Raw genomic sequence first — 20,845 nt, forward strand, 5'->3', positions numbered from 1 at the left:
GAACACTTTTCTATAATTGAAAGTCAAAATTTTCCAAAACGGAAGCACTAAAATATTTTGGGTGTAAAGTTTTACTTGTATTCTAAAGGATTTATATTCCAGTAAAATTGTACCTTACCGATATATATATCTTTGCAGAGAGGTCAATATATTAGTTTGCCATGCAGCAAATATCCACGCAAGGCTTATTTTTCTTGCTTTCACTTGACCCTGCAAATCAAACCTGTATTTTAGATTTTAGTCTGTGTATGCTTTCATGTATCCAGTCCTACAATTGATAAAGTTTTGTTTTGTGTAACTGACTGAAGTGTAATGTGGACTGTTAATTCTCAGTACCTTTAATAGCTTTTCATCTCATAAATGCTGGAGGGTCAAAATAGAACAAGAAGGTTGACTTACTCTCGGTACCTGCAATAGCATTTCACCTCATGCTAGAGGGTCAAAATAGAAGTTCGACTTATTTTCAGTACCTGTAATAGCATTTCACCTCATGCTAGAGGGTCAAAATAGAACAAGAAGGTTGACTTATTCTCATGCATGCCCATAGTAATGCATGTGTAGCACATGGAGTGGAAGTTATGGTGTCGATCAAAAAATCGATTAGCCATTATTTTTATGATAGACCGAGGTGGTAAAATTCTAATACAGGTACTGAGAATTATGATACAATGTGTCCGGGAATACATTTTCTGAAAATTATATTAGACAAATACCTTCAAATTTTGTCATTTCAGATTTTTCAAAGCTTGTTCCTGTCTTCTGAAATAACAATAATATAATGGTTGATCATATTATTTTCATGAAAATCAACACTTTTTTATTTTTCCAAAGTATTCCACGACAGTTTTGGATTCTAAACTAGATTAATTTCACTTTGACCTGTATTTCAAATATTTGCATGGTGAACACTTATTTTTTTTCTTTTGATTTTAACTCAGAATAGAATTTAGTTTTAACAAAGTAATGACAATTGCTTAATGACACTGCACTAACTGTAATGGGAACGTTTTATTAATAGTTTTGTTAAATATAGTGACTTACTTGTAATATCATACACCCTCATTAGTATTGACTGACATGTGGGTAAACATACATGTGTAGCTGTGTACATGATATGGTACAAGATACTGTAAACCTGCAAATTTTCACTAGAGACTTATTTTCGCTTATTTCATTGGAAAAAACAAAAACGCAAAAAATAAGTAGTGACTACAATGCCTTCTTATACATAAACACGATGTAGCAGTCTGGTAATCAGTAAAAATTAGTCTTCAAGAACTAGCTGACGACTGTGAAATCACACAAAATTTACTTGCAGTGAAAATATCTAGGTTTACAGTATTTGGTCCACACCCCACAATTAGCGCTCTCAACATGATCTTGATTTCAACCTGTTTCTGTACTACTTCTGCAACCTCTAATTAACATGCACAATGTTTTGAGTATTGGTATTTCAACAACAAGTTCAATATATTGATGGTTATGGTTGTCTGATAGAAACAATAATACTCCAGTTACATCTAGTGCACCTTGTTATTTCAACAGTGCGTACTACATGTATAAGTATTTTGACTATTGTATGAGATGTTTACGAGATTTCTATCCACGTTATTTTGCCTTCAGCGCTACTTTTTGAAAATGTGCTTGCAATAAAAGAACTAGGTGTCTGCCTTTTTGTAATTTCTTTCTGATTTGATTTGACTTTCTTCTGGTACATGACATTCACTTGAGCTAGTCAGAACTCATATTAATTAAGATTAACACATGAAAATGTCACATAAATTGAATGAAGTCACAAATTGGAAGTGCGCCCTCAATAGTTAAATGCTACTTCACTTTTGTTTTTAGGAAGATAGCCTGACCTAATAATTGGCAGACATGCTCTCTGTGTAATTTTGAATGATTACAAAGTACTCCATCCCTGTATATACAGTGCATACTAAAAGAAGTATTTTAGAATTTAGCTTATTTCTAATTGAGCAAAAATGTTTTGTACCACCCCCTCCCCTAGCAAAATGATTTGAGTCCCCTCCCCCATGCACTCAAGAATGATTCATTTAAATGACAACAAATTCTTTGCCTCCTCCCCTTTCAACTCACTAGAATTTTCAAAGCCCCCACCCCGCATTCTTTTGAGACTCCTAAGTTTCAACTCGACTCTAACCAACCCAAAAGTAATATCGGAATAAACACATACACCAACATATATGTTTGGTACATATATATATATATATATATATATATATATATATATATATATATATATATATATATATATATATATATATATATATATATATATATATATATATATATATATATATATATATATATATATATATATATATATATATATATATATATATGCAGTACATTTATTACGGATGTGATAACCCATACAAATGTTGGTCATTGATGGGTCCAGTTGGATCGGCATAGGTGATGTACGACAACGCTAATCCTCTTTGTACTTTTTTTCCTGGTGCTAGTGAGTTTAACGTTCTTTGCGGTAATTCAGTTTGTTGTCGGTGTTCGGTAGGTCGCTGTTGTTCGGTGTGTTGCCGTTGTTCGGAGAAACTTCCAAAAGAACTGCGCCTTCTTAATGCCTCAAAGTTCTGCTCAATAGCCATTCTATGATGAGCCCTAGTAAAATAGATAGGATAGGAAGGCACACTGGTTGTTTAGAATGAATATGAAATCATGCACCAACTTGCACAACTCAACTTGTACAATTCTAATTAAAATGTGAAAAAGTGGATGATACTGCTTTTATTTGGATTTTTTTCATTCTATTGGTGTTGTACAATGTCTCACCGCCATTGCTGGCAAAATCACCAATCCTTATTACCATATTTGGCTCTCAAATTGAGGCAAAACCTATGACATCACCAATCTTTATTACCATATTTGGTATGACTGATGGCTCTCAAATTGAGGTAAAATCTATGACATCATCACTCTTTATTCCCATATTTGGTATGACTGATGGCTTTCAAATTGAGGTAAAATCTATGACATCATCAATCTTTATTACCATATTTGGTATGACTGATGGCTCTCAAATTGAGGTAAAATCTATGACATCATCACTCTTTATTCCCATATTTGGTATGACTTAATTGGCTCTCAAATTGAGGCAAAATCTATGACATCACCAATCTTTATTACCATATTTGGTATGGCTGATGGCTCTCAAATTGAGGCAAAATCTATGACATCACCAATCTTTATTACCATATTTGGTATGGCTGATGGCTCTCAAATTGAGGCAAAATCTATGACATCACCAATCTTTATTACCATATTTGGTATGACTTATGGCTCTCAAATTGAGGTACTTACGCCTTGATGTAACACAACGTAAGGCTGGCGATACCAGAAATTATCGTCACTCCTATAAACACACCAACACATGCAGCATTGGCAGCCTTATCATTTCTCACAACTGTACAAACAAAAGAGAATAAAAACAATGTTTTAGTTAGCATTCTCCCCAACCTTTAACTTTGCTAAGTGCTTCCTGGTCCTTATTTTCAATGAACAAAAACATTCATCAAGTTATTAATGAATATTAAGTGTCAACATGATATCATCATTACTGATCTTTACAGGACTTGCGAGGGTGCTCTAATTAAAAATGGTCAATTACATCTCGTCTTACCTTATAAGGGTTGTTAATTAAAAACTCATCTGAATTGACATACTACTACTCTAGAGGGCACTATTTAATGGAAAGGGTCTCCATGTCAACTCTTCCCATAAGTGGATTTCAGAGTTTATCTTGACTGACCTACAACTCTGAAGGGTGACAATTAATGGAATAGTCCATTATATTAAAAGTTAATATAATGTTAACTGCAATAGCCTTCAGACAGAACACACATCTGGATTAACATACATCTGTAAAAGGTGCTATTCAATGCAAAGGTCAGTTGCACAAAGACTTTTTAACTGGCCTTCAGACAGAACTTATTTTGATTGATGTTCTCAAAATCTATTCACTGAATAGGTCAGTTACATCTACGCTTACTATATCTGACCACATTAGATGGAACTCATCTTAACTGGTGTATAACTCTAGAGGGCGCTATTCACTGAATAGGTCCAGTTACATCTACACTTACTATATCTGACCACATTAGACCATAGACCCTCGACCTGGTGGAGGGTCTATGATCAGACAGAACTCATCTTTAATAACTGGTGTACAACTCTAGAGGGCACTATTCATTGAATAGGTCCAGTTACATCAAGGCTTACTATATCTGACCACATTCTAAGACAGAACTCATCTTATCTTGTGTACAACTCTAGAGGGCAGTATTAAATGGAAAGGTTCATCATATGAAAACTTACCATAACTGGCCTTCATACAGAACTCATCAGAATAATCACCGCAATCATCGATTCCATCACATATCAGATCTTCATGTACACATTTACCATTCTTACATATATACTGCCAAGTTTTACAACTGGTGTCTGCTTTTTTTTTAAAAAATGAGAAAATTAAAAATAACACTATAAATTTACACAATTTACCCGCTCATTAGGGGAAGGGAAAGGGTGTCCCCCCAGTTGTCTTGGAGATGTTGCAGCTGTTTTGAGACAATTTTAATAATCTTCAAAACACACACACACACACACACACACATATATATATATATATATATATATATATATATATAGTTTCTGAAATACATTACTCATTTTCATGTGTGAGTGTGTGTGTGTGTATATATATATATATATATATATATATATATATATATACACACGCACACACACACACACACACACACACACATACACACACACACACACACACTCACACATGTAAATGATTAATGTATTTCAGAAACTATGGCATGTAAAAACACTTCATGCCATTGTACATATAGTCCATTGCTCCCCATCACAATCCAAACACTGTTGAACCTACCATTGAACACTTTTCAAAATGAAGACACTTCGAAAGTTGAAAATAGAGAAATCACTCGATCAAATCACACTTTTATGAAAATTCAAAATTACCCTCGTAATCATATTCAAAGTCCAGACTTTCTGTTTCATTAAAATGAACAACGGTGTAGTCAGCAAGAAATCCAGCAAACTCAACGTTCTTGTCTGTAACCATCTCAACACAGACAGCAGTTGTAGAAGTGAAGATAGTGTTTGGTGGCTGGTTCTTGTTTCCTCCACAGTACTTGTCAATCAAATCACCATTGGTGCAATTGCCATCATACACTGCTACGTAGTCAAACACACAGTCATAAGACATTTCTATGTCAAAATCTTGGAAAGTCAGCTGAGAAGAAAATGCAAATGATGTATTTTGGGTAACAATTGGTAGTTAATAGTAATCGAAGATTAAGAAAGTGGCAAGAAGTGCTTGCTTACAAGCATTTTACTGCTTAATGAAGCAAATTGTTTTGAAATGATACACTTGTTTTAGAGAGGTTCACAACAACTGAAAAAAAGTTTTTGACATACATCATGGTAAAACTAATTACTGGATTGTAATCATCCAAGGGGTGGTACCAGTGGCCAGCTCTTGATGGGGGCCAGTGTGTAGCAAGTACTGCCAACCCCAGGTCCCCATTTTAGTCCTATTTTGACCAAAAACCAATACCCATTTTAGACCATTACAGCTTTTAAGAAGATCAAATTTTAGACCTAAATACAACATTTTGGGGCAATAAATTGCAGTTATGATTTGGTAGAGGACAATGGGCCACATTTTAGATCAAGCAAAATAAAAAATAATGCAGAGTGGACCCCATTTTAGAGTCTTCAGCTCAATAAAAAAACAGACCCCATTTTAGACCAAAGGGCTAGAAAATGCACCCCAAACTTCGGCACATATACATAGTCAAATAAGGTGTGAAGCCCCCCCCCCCCCCCACCCCCCAAAACAAACACACACACACACACACACACACTCAAAATTCAAGAGAGATGTTTTACATTGAAGGGTACAGGCACTAAGGACTCATGAATATAAAATGTACAACTTGAATATATTATTTCTGGAGACTCCCATGATGCAATAGCCCATGGCACAAGATCATTTTAATGCTTTTCTGAAATTGTAAGTAATTGCAGGTGATTTTCATGAAATAACTCTCCAGGACCTATAGTTTATGAAATTGTCTCTACTTCCTTTAATGGAAATTTTTGGTATGATTGCAGTACACGCTTTGACCATTTTGTTTATTGCCAAATTTTGTCAAATCTGTAAATATATATATAACATCACAACCATACCTGCAAACGTTTTGATGAGTCTGATGTATGCACACTGTATTGAGTGTGCTGATTGGCTGAATACTCATAAGGGTAACCAATAGATGTCAAGGTACCAAACGTTTCACTCATATCAATGTTGATGTCAAATTTGACGACACCTGGGTCTGATTCTGATAAAGAAATTGATCATTAATATTATTATAGCGAAAAATTTGCACCGAGTGGCATCCACATGAGACAAAACAAAGATGCTATGTAAATGAGCAACTTCTAGTGATTTCAATATCTGTATGCAAATTGAACAAACTTTTGATGGATAGCGCCTCCAAGAGAAAAATATAGATGATATGTTAGTGAGCAACCACAAACTCTATAGAAGGAGAATGTTATTGGAACTTGGGTCTATTGACTAAGGCATTAACTGGATAATTATATCTCAACACTTTAATCATGAATTCTGATTTTGATTAGACAACTCTTCTCACAATTCTGAGAGGTGAAAAAAAATGTACTGCAAAGTTTTAAGGAGAGTTTGAGGCTGCTTTGGTATATTTCCATTGTAAATGAATACATTCTCAATCCTAAGTCTACTTTATAGCAAAGATGCATTGCCATCAACCAATATCAACAGCATGTTTCAAGTCAGGGCAACAAATGAAATTCAAAGATGGTAAATTAATGGTTCCTTTCCATTAAGGAAATGTTGACGAATCAAAGAACAGTCCTTAGACCCACAGTCTATCCCAATAAATCAAATAATGAGATATTGCAACAAAAATCATAAACTCCGAAAAAAAATGTCGCATTGCTTGACAAAAATCTCACTAACATTCCTACACTTTATTTTGTCTGGCTAGACAAAATATCTCTTTGATGTTGTAAATCTTCTCATCTGGCTAGACAAAAATCTAAGTAATAATAATATTTTCTACATCTTATTGTCTGGCATGACAACAACTGAATTACAATTGATACATTTTAGTCAACTGACTGTCTCAAAAATATCAAAGAACGCGACAACCTTAGGTTTACCACGGGACATATGAATTTGGTGATGATCTCCTTAGATAATGGTAGCTCACGCAAAGAAAGTGTAACAATATTGGAAAAGATATTTGTTACACCAGACAATTGACGAAACATTGCCAGTAAGATTTTTGTCTAGCCAGGCGATAAAATGTAGCAATGTTAATGAGATTTTTGTCAGCCAGACGATAAAATGTAGCAATGTTAGTGAGATTTTTGTCTAGCCAGGCAATAAAATGTAGCAATGTTAATGAGATTTTTGTCTAGCCAGACGATAAAATGTACCAATGTTAGTGAGATTTTTGTCTAGCCAGGCGATAAAATGTAGCAATGTTAATGAGATTTTTGTCTAGCCAGATGATAAAATGTAGCAATGTTAATGAGATTTTTGTTGAGTCAGGCGACATTTTGTTTCAATGTTTATGACTTTCGTTGTATTTCACAAACCTGCGGTGTTGTGAATATTGACACTGACTGCAGCAGCTCTGAAACCATACCCTGAGACTACGTAATCACTTTTGAATATAACCAGCATATCATTCTCTGATGACATTTGTGACGGTGGAGGTAGTTGACCACAGTACAATCCCAATGATGAATTTGACAATGATGGACCATCTATTACTTTCACAAAGTCATATGGACAGTCATCTCGAGTTTCTAACCCAAACTTGAGAAATTCTAGATAGATAGTATTACCTGCAAGGGATGATAGAAAATATACACCCTGAACAGTTTTGAATCACCTGTGGATTAAGGGGTAAGATCATTAGCTCAATCTAGGATAAAAAACAAACTTCTTTTATTTTGGGGGTGGGGGAGTTGAGCTTCGTTATTTCTCATCCTACAAAATCGATTTTTAATTTTAATGGATGTTTTCTACCTCTAAATACAAACATTTCTCTAAAAAATGTCAAATTGAGAAACAAAAAAAAATTTGCTATATTAAATGCATGGCATTATAATAAAGTAAAGTGTCAGCAAAAGAATATCTTTTACTCACTACATACTGGTTTTATATTCCTAGCATTACATACTAAGTACTACATACTGATTTGAAATTGACTTCTGCAGTTGAATCAATTTTCAATTTTGGTCAATTTAATTAGAAGGGGGATGGAGGGGTCTGAGACCTAAGTACAAGAATTTAGTTTGTTATCCTATGGTACAGTGAACTATTGATGTCATCGCTAAATGTACAAGTATTTATGTAAATTGTAACTGTACACATAATATGGTATAATAAATAACATTAAATTGATATTCAAAAAGTGTCACAAATGCAAGATTGCAAGATGTTGCTGTACTATATGGATACAATCTAATTACAATGTACAATGACAAATTGGAGTCATGACGGGTGAATGTTTAGAGTGGCTGGCTTGGAATCTGCAGGTTGCAGGTTTGAGCCCCATCGCTACATGTTTGCTGTTTTGAATGGCTAAAGTCCTTGGGCAAGATTTGAACCATGAATGTGCTTCAGTTAAACCAACTGTATAATTGGGGACCTGGTAGGATAGAGGTTGCATTGTGAATGCTTTAATCCTATGTGCTTATAAAGGCTGCAATGGATTGTATGCTCCCAAGGGAGTTTGCGGAAGTAGAAAGGGCCATTGTGCCGATATAGATCCGGGCCAGGGGTATTGATTGTAAAGCGCTTCGAGCACAGTGTGGGAAAGTGCTATATAAAAAACAAAAAAAAACCAACATTTTTATTAGTTATTAGTTATTAATATTTTAACATTGTTACAGAATAATGTTGGTTGTCTGAATGAAAAATTAATATTCCACTTACAGCTTAGCTTGTCCAGCAAATGAAATTTATTTTTGAAAATTGTCTTTGTCTTAAATTGATTGTACAAAAAAAAAAATATGTTCACAGACCTTCAAATAATGATGCGCAACAGTAATCTGTTGTGCTGCAGTGCCATTGGCACTATTTTCTTACCTTGAACTGTAGTGAGATTATACACACAATCTTCATCATTACCATAGTTTAATGGCCAATCAGGCGAATGAAATACATATGTTTCTCCATCACTTAAAGAATGGCTAGTTGATGCTGGACATTCTGTTGTTACCATGGAAACCATAAACCAAGTGATGATAAGTATTGTTGTTTGCGGAAGAAGAAAACTTCTCCTCATAGCTGGACAGATTCATCAACCACCCTACAATGAAATTCGTGTAACTTGTGAATACATTTTGTGCTGTTAATGTTCTGATCATTTTAGTGTGAGAGTTTAGTTTAGTTTAGAACAGAGGTTGCCATGTGAAACATTTAATACAGAGGGTTTGTATGATATTGTATTCCAATGTTTCCATGCATTCTTGAAAACTTAAGTTCAGTGAAATGTTATCATACTTAATATCGAGTATTACTTTAAAGCTGATGAGAGAGAGAGAGAGAGAGAGAGAGAGAGAGAGAGAGAGAGAGAGAGAGAGAGAGAGAGAGAGAGAGAGAGAGAGAGAGAGAGAGAGAGAGAGAGAGAGAGAGAGAGAGAGAGAGAGAGAGAGAGAGAGAGAGAGAGAGAGAGAGAGAGAGAGAGAGAGATGAAATCCTTCATTTTGTCCATTGCCCTATTGTGACGACTTTTCTGTTCGTGGAAGTTGGTGACAAGCTGCAATAATTGTACCATTTGTTGTGATTTTGAGGGGTTTTCCTTCTCGTTTTGTACTTTTTTCCTCGTTCTGTTGTTTAGCTGTCTGTTTTCATTTAAATTAAACGACAGAACGAAAAAACACAAAAACAGGAGAAAAAGCCCTCAAAATCACAAAATTATTAGCTACAATTATTGCAGCTTGTTGCTGACATGAATACATGATCCTACCTTTTTCAATTCTCTTCCGTGAACTTCAAGTTGAAACATTACTCCAAAAGAGCACGTCGTAGTACTTGTGGTTGTCATGCAAACGCATTTTGACAATAATGGTGTCACAATCGCCATTCATCAGCATCACCACCACATATTCCATTCCCTGTTTGTGACGTGGTTTTTACGTCAGGCTATTCACAAGAACACGACAGAAATAATATGTCGACATCGTCATATATCAATGATGACAAGTTTTGAAGTACACGTTTACAAACTGTATGTTTAACAGAAAGAAAAATAGCAATAGTTAAAATATTCGTTTGACTGTCCCTAGATCCTACGTATACATACGATTGCCCTCTATAGTCCGTCCGCAAATTATATCAGCTTGCTAGAGGGCGCTTTGTTCCAAAAGAAGCTGGAACTTTGAAGCTGTCAGCTATTAAAATAGGTTTGTGATCAAAATATTTCTATCAAAAAGTTGAATATTTTCACACATTTCAGGATTATTATTTTATGGATCGATCACATTTCTTAGCATATATATTTTCTGTCGACAGGCGAACCGATTTTAATCTTCAGTTTACTAGGCGGCCCATTTAGTTGTTCACGTGACCCTCGTTCTGTAAACAAAAGTAAACACACATACTTGCGCGCGCACATTTAGAACATAACGAATCGAAAACAATCGTGGTCCACTAAAATTTCGCGCGGATCGACCAATCGAACATCAAAGCCAACGACATTTATGGAATTAACAACATTTTAACATCGTATCCTTCCGTGAGGTACAGTAAGATTGTTGCGGTTATTTTATTTATTGTAATTTTTTCCCCTCATATTCAGATTTTTTCTTCCAACGATTTTATTTGTAGAGGAACTTATCAATATCACTGACAAAACCTGTATTCAAAACTAAAATATTGACTTTATAGAAATGTATTATGTTCATATATTGTAGGGAGAAAAACGGTAGCAAAATGACTCGTCATCGAGAGGCAATCTATTCAGCTCTCCTTGTGGCAGTTGTACTGATATGTGGTATCAGCCAAGTAAAAGGTAAGTATTCAACTTTCAAGGAGAAAAGTGGCATGTCACTATCAGAGTTTGACTGCGTATTTTTCAAATTGTTGAAATCTAAAACTTGACAAAATCTGTTATTGGTTTCTTTTCACTGGTAAACGGTCTTGACGGTACAATACAGTTAGACCTACTTAGATGCACGGATTTGCAGTGAATTATCTGGTCACATAATATATCCACTCACTCTTGCTCGATCCCCAAAGTTAGAAGTACCATTTGCTTGCAACAAATTAGACTAATATAAACTTTGCAACATTTTAAGTCACCGCCCAAGCTAGCTACTATTACAGAACAGGCAAACAATTTTGTCAATTGCGGATTGTCATTGATCATGAAGAGCTATTATTAAAAACAAACGAAATTGTAAAATATTTGCCAAATCCAAGTAAATGTAGTACCTTGACTAATGAATCAGTATCACGCGATGTGCGTCTGACACCCGGGTACTGGATACGCACGAGCACGTCGATGGTGACGAAAATCTTCTATACTCGATGAGTCGCCATCGCTTTTGTATCACGGCGATGACAGATGCACTGAAATACCACTGGTACCGCCAACTGCTTTATTGGGACGTCGCCCCACTCCATTTCAAGACCAAATGAAGTTTCTAGACTAGAAAACATCGACTCTTTCTTCGGACCGATTTTATCACGATGTTATCGATCGACAGTAGTAAATTGTGTCCAATGAAAAATGCGAAACACTGAAAATACTTTTTGGACAAAATGTTGCGAACGTTTATTTTTCAACCAATCACACTGTACTATCACGCTGTGTCAAAAAATTGCGTGCTTGTGTTCTATCCTGACACATATCCATAACTTGTTCACGTAATACAGGGTAGTCAACGCGTTCGGGAGGTTATGTGCCAAATAAACGAGGGGCAGTAGCCCCCGAGGCTTTGGCACATAAACCTACCGAACGAGTTGTCTATCTTACTTAGACTGTGATGTGATTGGCACAAACGGATCTTTTTCAAAATTTTGTGTGATTTGTTGCATGCAAATTGAGTGCTGAGCGTAATATAGGTCACACCCCTAAGACAGCGTGGGTTATGGCTCCGAAATCAAGGCCTCTGATTGGCCAAGTCGGTCCAGCGGTAGTATAATTAAGCAATAAAATACCCCCTGGGAATGGTATACCAAGAGGTTTTTGACCAGTGAACGAAATATATGCACGAGCGATAGCGAGTGCATATATTGAGTTCGCTGGTCAAAACCAAGTTTATCGCTATTATGGTTTATCGCTATTATATTATACCAGTATATTGAAAATATCGGAAACAAGATAAGAAGTAACATGTTCTGGTCTCATTTGTGCCCCCATCCCTGCACAGTCTGCATCGTTCGTAGACGAACAGTGAACATCAAAATTTGGATGCGTGCCAACTGTGCATTATTGCTCATATTGACGCGCTAGTTCGATGTCTAGACCAATCACATCTCTCGATTTGCGCCATCAATATAGTAGTATAATATAATATCTATTATTGCATAGTTCTACAGGTTATAGCTATAGGTACAGAACTTTTTTAAAACAACAAAATCCATTTTGGGTGATTTTTTTAAAAAAGATAAGTTGTTTAATGTGATGGCTCTAGCAAATGAGTTAATCTTATGCATGTTTTTTAACAATAATCCAAAATAGATTGTACTTGCAATATGCTACCCCAAATTTGAGGTAAGACAAAAGAATATATAATACATCCATTGCTGTTTTGAAAGATGCTGTAGATCCATGCATTTACCTGAAACATGCATTTCTAACATTAATTATGTGTCTCATTGCAACACCGTAAAAATGATGGGTTGTTCAGTTCATTAAATAATAAAGTATATATTTAATTAAGATGTATGTGAACACGATAGTGATATTTTCATTTCATAATCATATTTTATCAAAATGACTTTAAAAAATGTTAATTAGTCAGAAGGAGAATTTGAACCATTTGTTTCATAAAAGTTCTTGGATTTCTGAAACTTGAACAATGATTGTCACTAACATACATGCCATCTTAGAATCAGTCACAGTGGGTGGACTTGATTGATTGAGTGAACTGGTTCCACCAGAGTCACGACTGGCTTACGCCATCACATGCTTGGGATAGTTTGGTTGACGAATTCAATCAAATGCCGGCTGACAGTGTTCACTTATTCAAATATGACATCTCCCAATAGATATCATAAAACTTGCACATTTACTCTAAAATTATATTTCAACTCCTAGCTTCATATGCAAGGATGTTATTTTGCTAGTTCAAATACATACAAAAAAAATATAAACTTTCAGATTACGTTTGTCTCTCCCTGCCACCATGTTCGACCGTCTATAACCAACAAAATCGGTCTGGCTATTCGGGTATCCCCAACAGAATGTGCATGCACCAGCCCCTTACCAAACAAGCGTAAAAAATGAACCAGTGTACACCGTGCTAAACTGGGGGAGTCAATCAAGTCCCACCCACTGACATTGTGATTATTTTCTAATCCTGTCATAGAGGGCATCCTTTAAAAGAAATTAGTTTGTCAGGTTTAATAGATAAAGGGTCGTTTGGGTCATGAGACACTTTATTATAAAGTGCAGCAGCCTTAAGATCTCTCTCTCTGTCTCTCTCTCTCTCTGTCTCTCTCTGTCTCTCTCTCTCTCTCTCTCTCTCTCTCTCTCTCTCTCTCCTTCTTTCCTTTTTCCTCATGTAGCTTGTGAAGCTGATGAATTTACCTGTGATAATGGTGAATGTGTACCAGATACCTATACCTGTGACTACTGGCAGGATTGTGAAGATCAATCAGACGAGCTGTACTGCAGTAAGTTATCAGTGATTTAGCCATGAAGCAGTCTCTTTAGTGAAGCAATGTATACATTTCACACAATGACTAACATTTTGCCTCAGGTGGAAGCCTCAGCATTTGTACGATAGCTTTGTGTTTGCAAGATAGGCTTGGGACATTGTATTTTAAACTTTTGGCAACCTTCAGGATTATGACCTGTAGGGGTATCAAGTCAGAATAGGTTCAGAGTATGCCCACATTTCAGCGATATAAGATTTTAAACCAGGTTCCATGTCAGAGGTAAGAGTTAGGAGTTTTCTGCGAAAAAATAGTCTAAATGACTATTTAAAAAAATGGTATAGCCTGGTGTAGCTCAAATAATTTCATGATCATATAAAATAATCATTTTCCTTAGCATTAATATGAGATGTAAAGTTTTCTTGTGAACTATTTTGTATGAATATATTAATCACCATAAATTTGAATTTAATATGAGTTACATTATAGTGGATGAGTATATTGATTTAATAGGTTTCAATATTTATTTTCAATTATAGCAAAAACAACCACATTCATATTTTGTTCCTGGTTTACTGTTTTTATATATGAATTCAGCTTTTAATTGACATTTTAATAGGAAGTTTGTTCTCTATTTTGAGTGTAATCTGTATGATCTTGAAAATTCATATATAGAGGAATATTTCAAATGTTTTACTCCTTTCACTTCTCCAGCCTGCGGAGTTTCCGATTTCACCTGTGACGATGGAAAGTGCCTTCCTATGAGTTGGGTATGTGATTACTATAATGACTGCAGTGATGTTGGTGAGGATGAGCTAGCAGACTGTGGTAAGAATATTTTGTCATTAATACTTGTTTTATTAAGATTAATAATCTATGCAGGATAGGTTCCTCAGAAATAAAATAAAACTTTGTTAAAAGAAACTTATTCTGAGTTTGAATCATGAAGAAAAAATGTTTGGATATTGAATATTTGTTACAAACAAAGACTTGGCATTGATTTGTTTCAGTAGGACACCATGATAAAATTGTTCTATAAATTAAAAATCCAAAATAAATACCCAATCCTCATCCTCATCTCGACCTCCACGAAAAGAGGTTTAAAAACCTATGGAGTTATCGAGATTAATAAATAAAGATTAATAATATGGCCACTTAAACAAACACTACTATTAAATGAAAAACACATATTAGGAAGGTGGAATACTTTTATAACAACCTTGTTTGGATTAACTTACTGACACCTGGCATTGAGAAAATGATATAATAAAAGTATAAGGAAAACATTTGAATCATGATGGTATTCACATGCCATTGGATAAAGAGAAAATGAATTAACAGCAGACGGATAAAGAGAAAAAGAATTAACAGCAGACGGATAAAGAGAAAATGAATTAACAGCACATGGATAAAGAGAAAATGAATTAACAGCAGATGGATAAAGAGAAAATGAATTAACAGCACATGGATAAAGAGAAAATGAATTAACAGCACATGGATAAAGAGGAAATGAATTAACAGCAGACGGATAAAGAGAAAATGAATTAACAGCACATGGATAAAGAGAAAATGAATTAACAGCACACGGATAAAGAGGAAATGAATTAACAGCAGATGGATAAAGAGAAAATGAATTAACAGCACATGGATAAAGAGAAAATGAATTAACAGCAGACGGATAAAGAGAAAATGAATTAACAGCACACGGATAAAGAGAAAATGAATTAACAGCACACGGATAAAGAGAAAATGAATTAACAGCACATGGATAAAGAGAAAATGAATTAACAGCACATGGATAAAGAGAAAATGAATTAACAGCACATGGATAAAGAGAAAATGAATTAACAGCACACGGATAAAGAGAAAATGAATTAACAGCACATGGATAAAGAGAAAATGAATTAACAGCAGATGGATAAAGAGAAAATGAATTAACAGCACATGGATAAAGAGAAAATGAATTAACAGCACATGGATAAAGAGAAAATGAATTAACAGCACATGGATAAAGAGAAAATGAATTAACAGCACATGGATAAAGAGAAAATGAATTAACAGCACACTGATAAAGAGAAAATGAATTAACAGCACATGGATAAAGAGAAAATGAATTAACAGCACACGGATAAAGAGAAAATGAATTAACAGCAGATGGATAAAGAGAAAATGAATTAACAGCACATGGATAAAGAGAAAATGAATTAACAGCACACTGATAAAGAGAAAATGAATTAACAGCACATGGATAAAGAGAAAATGAATTAACAGCAGATGGATAAAGAGAAAATGAATTAACAGCAGATGGATAAAGAGAAAATGAATTAACAGCACATGGATAAAGAGATAATGAATTAACAGCAGACGGATAAAGAGAAAATGAATTAACAGCAGATGGATAAAGAGAAAATGAATTAACAGCACATGGATAAAGAGAAAATGAATTAACAGCACACGGATAAAGAGAAAATGAATTAACAGCACACGGATAAAGAGAAAATGAATAAACAGCACACGGATAAAGAGAAAATGAATTAACAGCACACTGATAAAGAGAAAATGAATTAACAGCACACGGATAAAGAGAAAATGAATTAACAGCACATGGATAAAGAGAAAATGAATTAACAGCACACGGATAAAGAGAAAATGAATTAACAGCACATGGATAAAGAGAAAATGAATAAACAGCACACGGATAAAGAGAAAATGAATTAACAGCACATGGATAAAGAGGAAATGAATAAACAGCACACGGATAAAGAGAAAATGAATTAACAGCACATGGATAAAGAGGAAATGAATTAACAGCAGATGGATAAAGAGGAAATGAATTAACAGCACATGGATAAAGAGAAAATGAATTAACAGCAGACGGATAAAGAGAAAATGAATTAACAGCACATGGATAAAGAGAAAATGAATAAACAGCAGATGGATAAAGAGAAAATGAATTAACAGCACATGGATAAAGAGGAAATGAATTAACAGCACACGGATAAAGAGAAAATGAATTAACAGCACATGGATAAAGAGAAAATGAATTAACAGCACACGGATAAAGAGAAAATGAATTAACAGCACATGGATAAAGAGAAAATGAATTAACAGCACACGGATAAAGAGAAAATGAATTAACAGCAGATGGATAAAGAGAAAATGAATTAACAGCACACGGATAAAGAGAAAATGAATTAACAGCAGATGGATAAAGAGAAAATGAATTAACAGCACATGGATAAAGAGAAAATGAATTAACAGCAGACGGATAAAGAGAAAATGAATTAACAGCAGATGGATAAAGAGAAAATGAATTAACAGCACATGGATAAAGAGAAAATGAATTAACAGCACATGGATAAAGAGAAAATGAATTAACAGCAGACGGATAAAGAGAAAATGAATTAACAGCAGATGGATAAAGAGAAAATGAATTAACAGCACACGGATAAAGAGAAAATGAATTAACAGCACATGGATAAAGAGAAAATGAATTAACAGCACACGGATAAAGAGAAAATGAATTAACAGCACACAGTCAAATATCACTAACTACTAAGGTTTTAGGCAGTACTATCTATCATTAATTGAGAGGAGGATAGTGGGAGGGTGGAGGGGGGGGGGTCTTTTGTCCTCTGATAAATTTCAGATGGGAGGGAAAGAAACATCCAGGTTAAGAAACATCTAGTTCTATAACCCTTTCCCTTTCATGTTTTGGGTCCAACACAGACTCAATCTAAAATATTTTGGCTGCTGCAGTTGTTAAATATTGCTTCTACTAGGGTTAATTCTAATTTCCCCCAGAAATGACTGTACTTACCTTGACCTTGACTAAATATCATGCGCAATGCTTCTTTGTGAGTGCAATTTGAATTACAGTACACATTTTTGCTTTCTTTGGGTGTCAAGATTGTTCTGGAGCATGAAATTGGTACCCAGCTTTATCAACCCCATGTTTAAGGAATTTTCGAGTGAAAAATAATGTATTTTTGGTGGTACAATCAAGCTCACCTTGTATTACAGCACACCCCAACCCCAATTTCTCTAAATTGCTATGAACCTTACAGGGCACACCAAAGCTTTATCATATTTATTTCTTGTGACTGATTCTTAGTATTTCCTTTATTTAGAATGTTCTATTGATGATTTCACGTGCAATGATGGTCGCTGTATCCCAATGTCTTGGGCTTGTGACTTGGATGAAAACTGTGCTGGAGGTGAGGATGAACTCTGCTGTGATGAAATGGTAGTTCCTTCTTCTTGTAGCGTTGATGAAGATGGGGACGATGGAGCAGGTAAAGGTAAGCATTACAATAATGAAAATATATAATGAGTTTGATTTTGATGAATATGTCATGAGTTGAGTTGAGATGGAGGAATAGTATATATAATGAGTTGAAGTTGATGAATATGTAATGAGTTGATTTGAATATATATGTGAAGAGTTTGTTTGGATGAATCTGTAATACGTTGACATATAGATTGATATGCAATGAGCTAACTTGGATGAATATGTAATCATTTGATAAATATGTAATGAGTTCTGGATAAATATGTAATAGTGACTTGGAGGATTGAATATGTAATGAGCTGACATGAATGAATATGTAATGAGTTGAATTGGATGACTGTATATTGAGTTTATTGGCATGAATATGTAATTACTAGATTAGAATGATATGCAAAGATTTGAAATGGAGGAATGTGATAATATTCATCCTCATTCTTGTTTCTTGTCTATTTACTAACCAGATGCAGTGAAGTCAGTCAGCATTGTAGCTACTCTCATGGTTGCTATGGTAACCCTCATCATGGCCTAAACAACATTCAACCTTAACCAGAAAATTCATCTGTGAAAACAGAAAACCCACAACTTCAAATATTCAGATATACTTCATTTATAAGTTTTGTATCTGCTGGCGGTTACATTATACTTCGATTACACTATTTCAATATATCGTTACAATACAATAAAGGTTGGATGGAAAAAAAAGTTATGAATGCTTTGTTTATTCATGAGTATACAAATCTGCTTTTCTGAAATAGAGTTTTACCACCTGTGTACGTCATAAACATAACAATCATTTCCTTGGTCAACAAAATGTTTTCCACTTCACGTCAAGTGCTATACATGCATAATTATAGGTGTGCATGAGACCTTCTTGTACTATTTTGACCGTCTACCATAAGGTAAAATGCTATTAGTATTACAGGTACTGAGAATTCTTTGTACCTCATCTGATCCTTATAGCTTGTCATCTAGAAATTCTAGAAATAAGCATAGTGTCATTTTTGCAGAAATTTGTTGTTTCAAATAAACATGTAATAATAAAAGAACCCCATGCCGTGTGAGTGCCAGTGTGGGTACTTTAATAGGGGTATTTACACTTGTGTTTGCAGTGTTTTCTGCTGCACTTTCGCTATGCTCTTGCAGGTACTGCCACAGAGAACACTGCAGGCACTCTTGCAAATAATACCCTGACTACGCCACACTTGCATTTGTGCATCATGGGTGTCTGTCCTGAGGAAGGTCATCTGTGAGTGACCTAACAGAAGAAAGTGACTTTTTTATATTGAGCCTAGTAACTTGCTTTTTACCAAACCATTCATCTATTAAAACTTCAAGCCCTGGCCCATTATACAATAATGAAGTTCAGTAGATCTGTTCCATGTTGCATTGTGTATCTATGCATACACAGTGACATTTGGGGGTTCACAATCTTCTTTTCAGACAATCGTTTACACAATAGTTGGAGGCCGCCATATTGGATTCAAAAATGGCTCAAATTTTGATTACACTTTGAGTTGTGACCTTTCACCTAAAATGAACAGAATGGGTTTGATTTTTCGAATTTCTTGAAAAAAGTAACAAAATGTTTTAACAGTTCATTTCCAAGATTCATCCTACATAAACATCAGACATACATTTGCTTCAGGTTTGCAGGAGAGACACACTTGACCTTCAAAATAAAACATTAAAAAAAATCACCAAGTTTTACTGGCACCAAAGGAAACATGTCACTCATGACCAGGTGACACATTTTGGAAATAACTTTGTAACTATCACACATTTTTTGAAATGGATAACTATATTTTATGTTGTTTAGTGCATGCATGTTCATCAGGTGGGTACATGCAGTATACTGTAAACTGATATATTTTGTGATTTTAGTCTTCAGCTAGACTAATTTATTTTTACTAATTACCAGACTGGTACATTGTGTTCAATGTTCTGGGAGGCATTTTAGTCATTACTTAATTTTGATTTTCCAGCGAAATAATTGGAAATAAGTCTTTAACATCAATTTCCAGGTTCACAGTATATGTGTCTGTGTGACACTTTCTCATCCCAACCTCAGACAGACACTTGTCTGTGTCCCCAAACATGCTAACACAGTGTACTGCATCATGCAGTAGAGTGAAACTGTGCAGTTTATCGATATGTAATGTTCAATTGGGGAAGTACTCACTCGCACTGCTGTTCCAATCGTCAGTCTGTTCCATTTAAGACTATAATGTTGAATTAGCCGACCAACTAGTTTCTTCTCAAACCATCTCTTCTACGAGGTACCGTACCGACTTGGATTGTGATGAGTCGGAATGTCACTGTATGTACAAAGTTTAAATGCTTTTGACTTCAATTTAGAGTACATAATGAAAATTTACCAAAATGTCCTAAATGGATATATTTTAGATCTGTGACTCGTAACAAGAGCATTTTTTTTATATAAATAAGAGAAAAAAGATGTGTATACATTTGAAGCTATTGCATAGCTGAGTTAGGACTTTCCCTCCAAATTTGTGTGTGTGGTGTGTATCTGCATGCATGCATGCGTGCGTGCGTGTGTGTGTGTATGTGTGTGTGTGTACATGTGTGTGTGT

General features: G+C 34.9%; 1 protein-coding gene across 1 annotated transcript; it reads left to right on the top strand.

The window, feature by feature from the left end:
- Positions 1-10,765: 10,765 nt before the first annotated feature.
- LOC144442000 (uncharacterized) lies at positions 10,766-18,783 on the top strand. The gene is made up of 6 exons (XM_078131272.1): positions 10,766-10,879; positions 11,053-11,150; positions 13,874-13,981; positions 14,678-14,791; positions 18,094-18,264; positions 18,716-18,783. The coding sequence occupies exons 2-6, from the start codon at positions 11,072-11,074 to the stop codon at positions 18,781-18,783; spliced, it is 540 nt and encodes a 179-aa protein (XP_077987398.1). The 5' UTR covers positions 10,766-10,879; positions 11,053-11,071.
- The last annotated feature ends 2,062 nt before the right edge of the window (positions 18,784-20,845 follow it).

The sequence above is a fragment of the Glandiceps talaboti genome, chromosome 11 (assembly GCF_964340395.1).
Source record: "Glandiceps talaboti chromosome 11, keGlaTala1.1, whole genome shotgun sequence".
In the NCBI taxonomy this organism is placed as follows: Eukaryota; Metazoa; Hemichordata; class Enteropneusta; family Spengelidae; genus Glandiceps; species Glandiceps talaboti.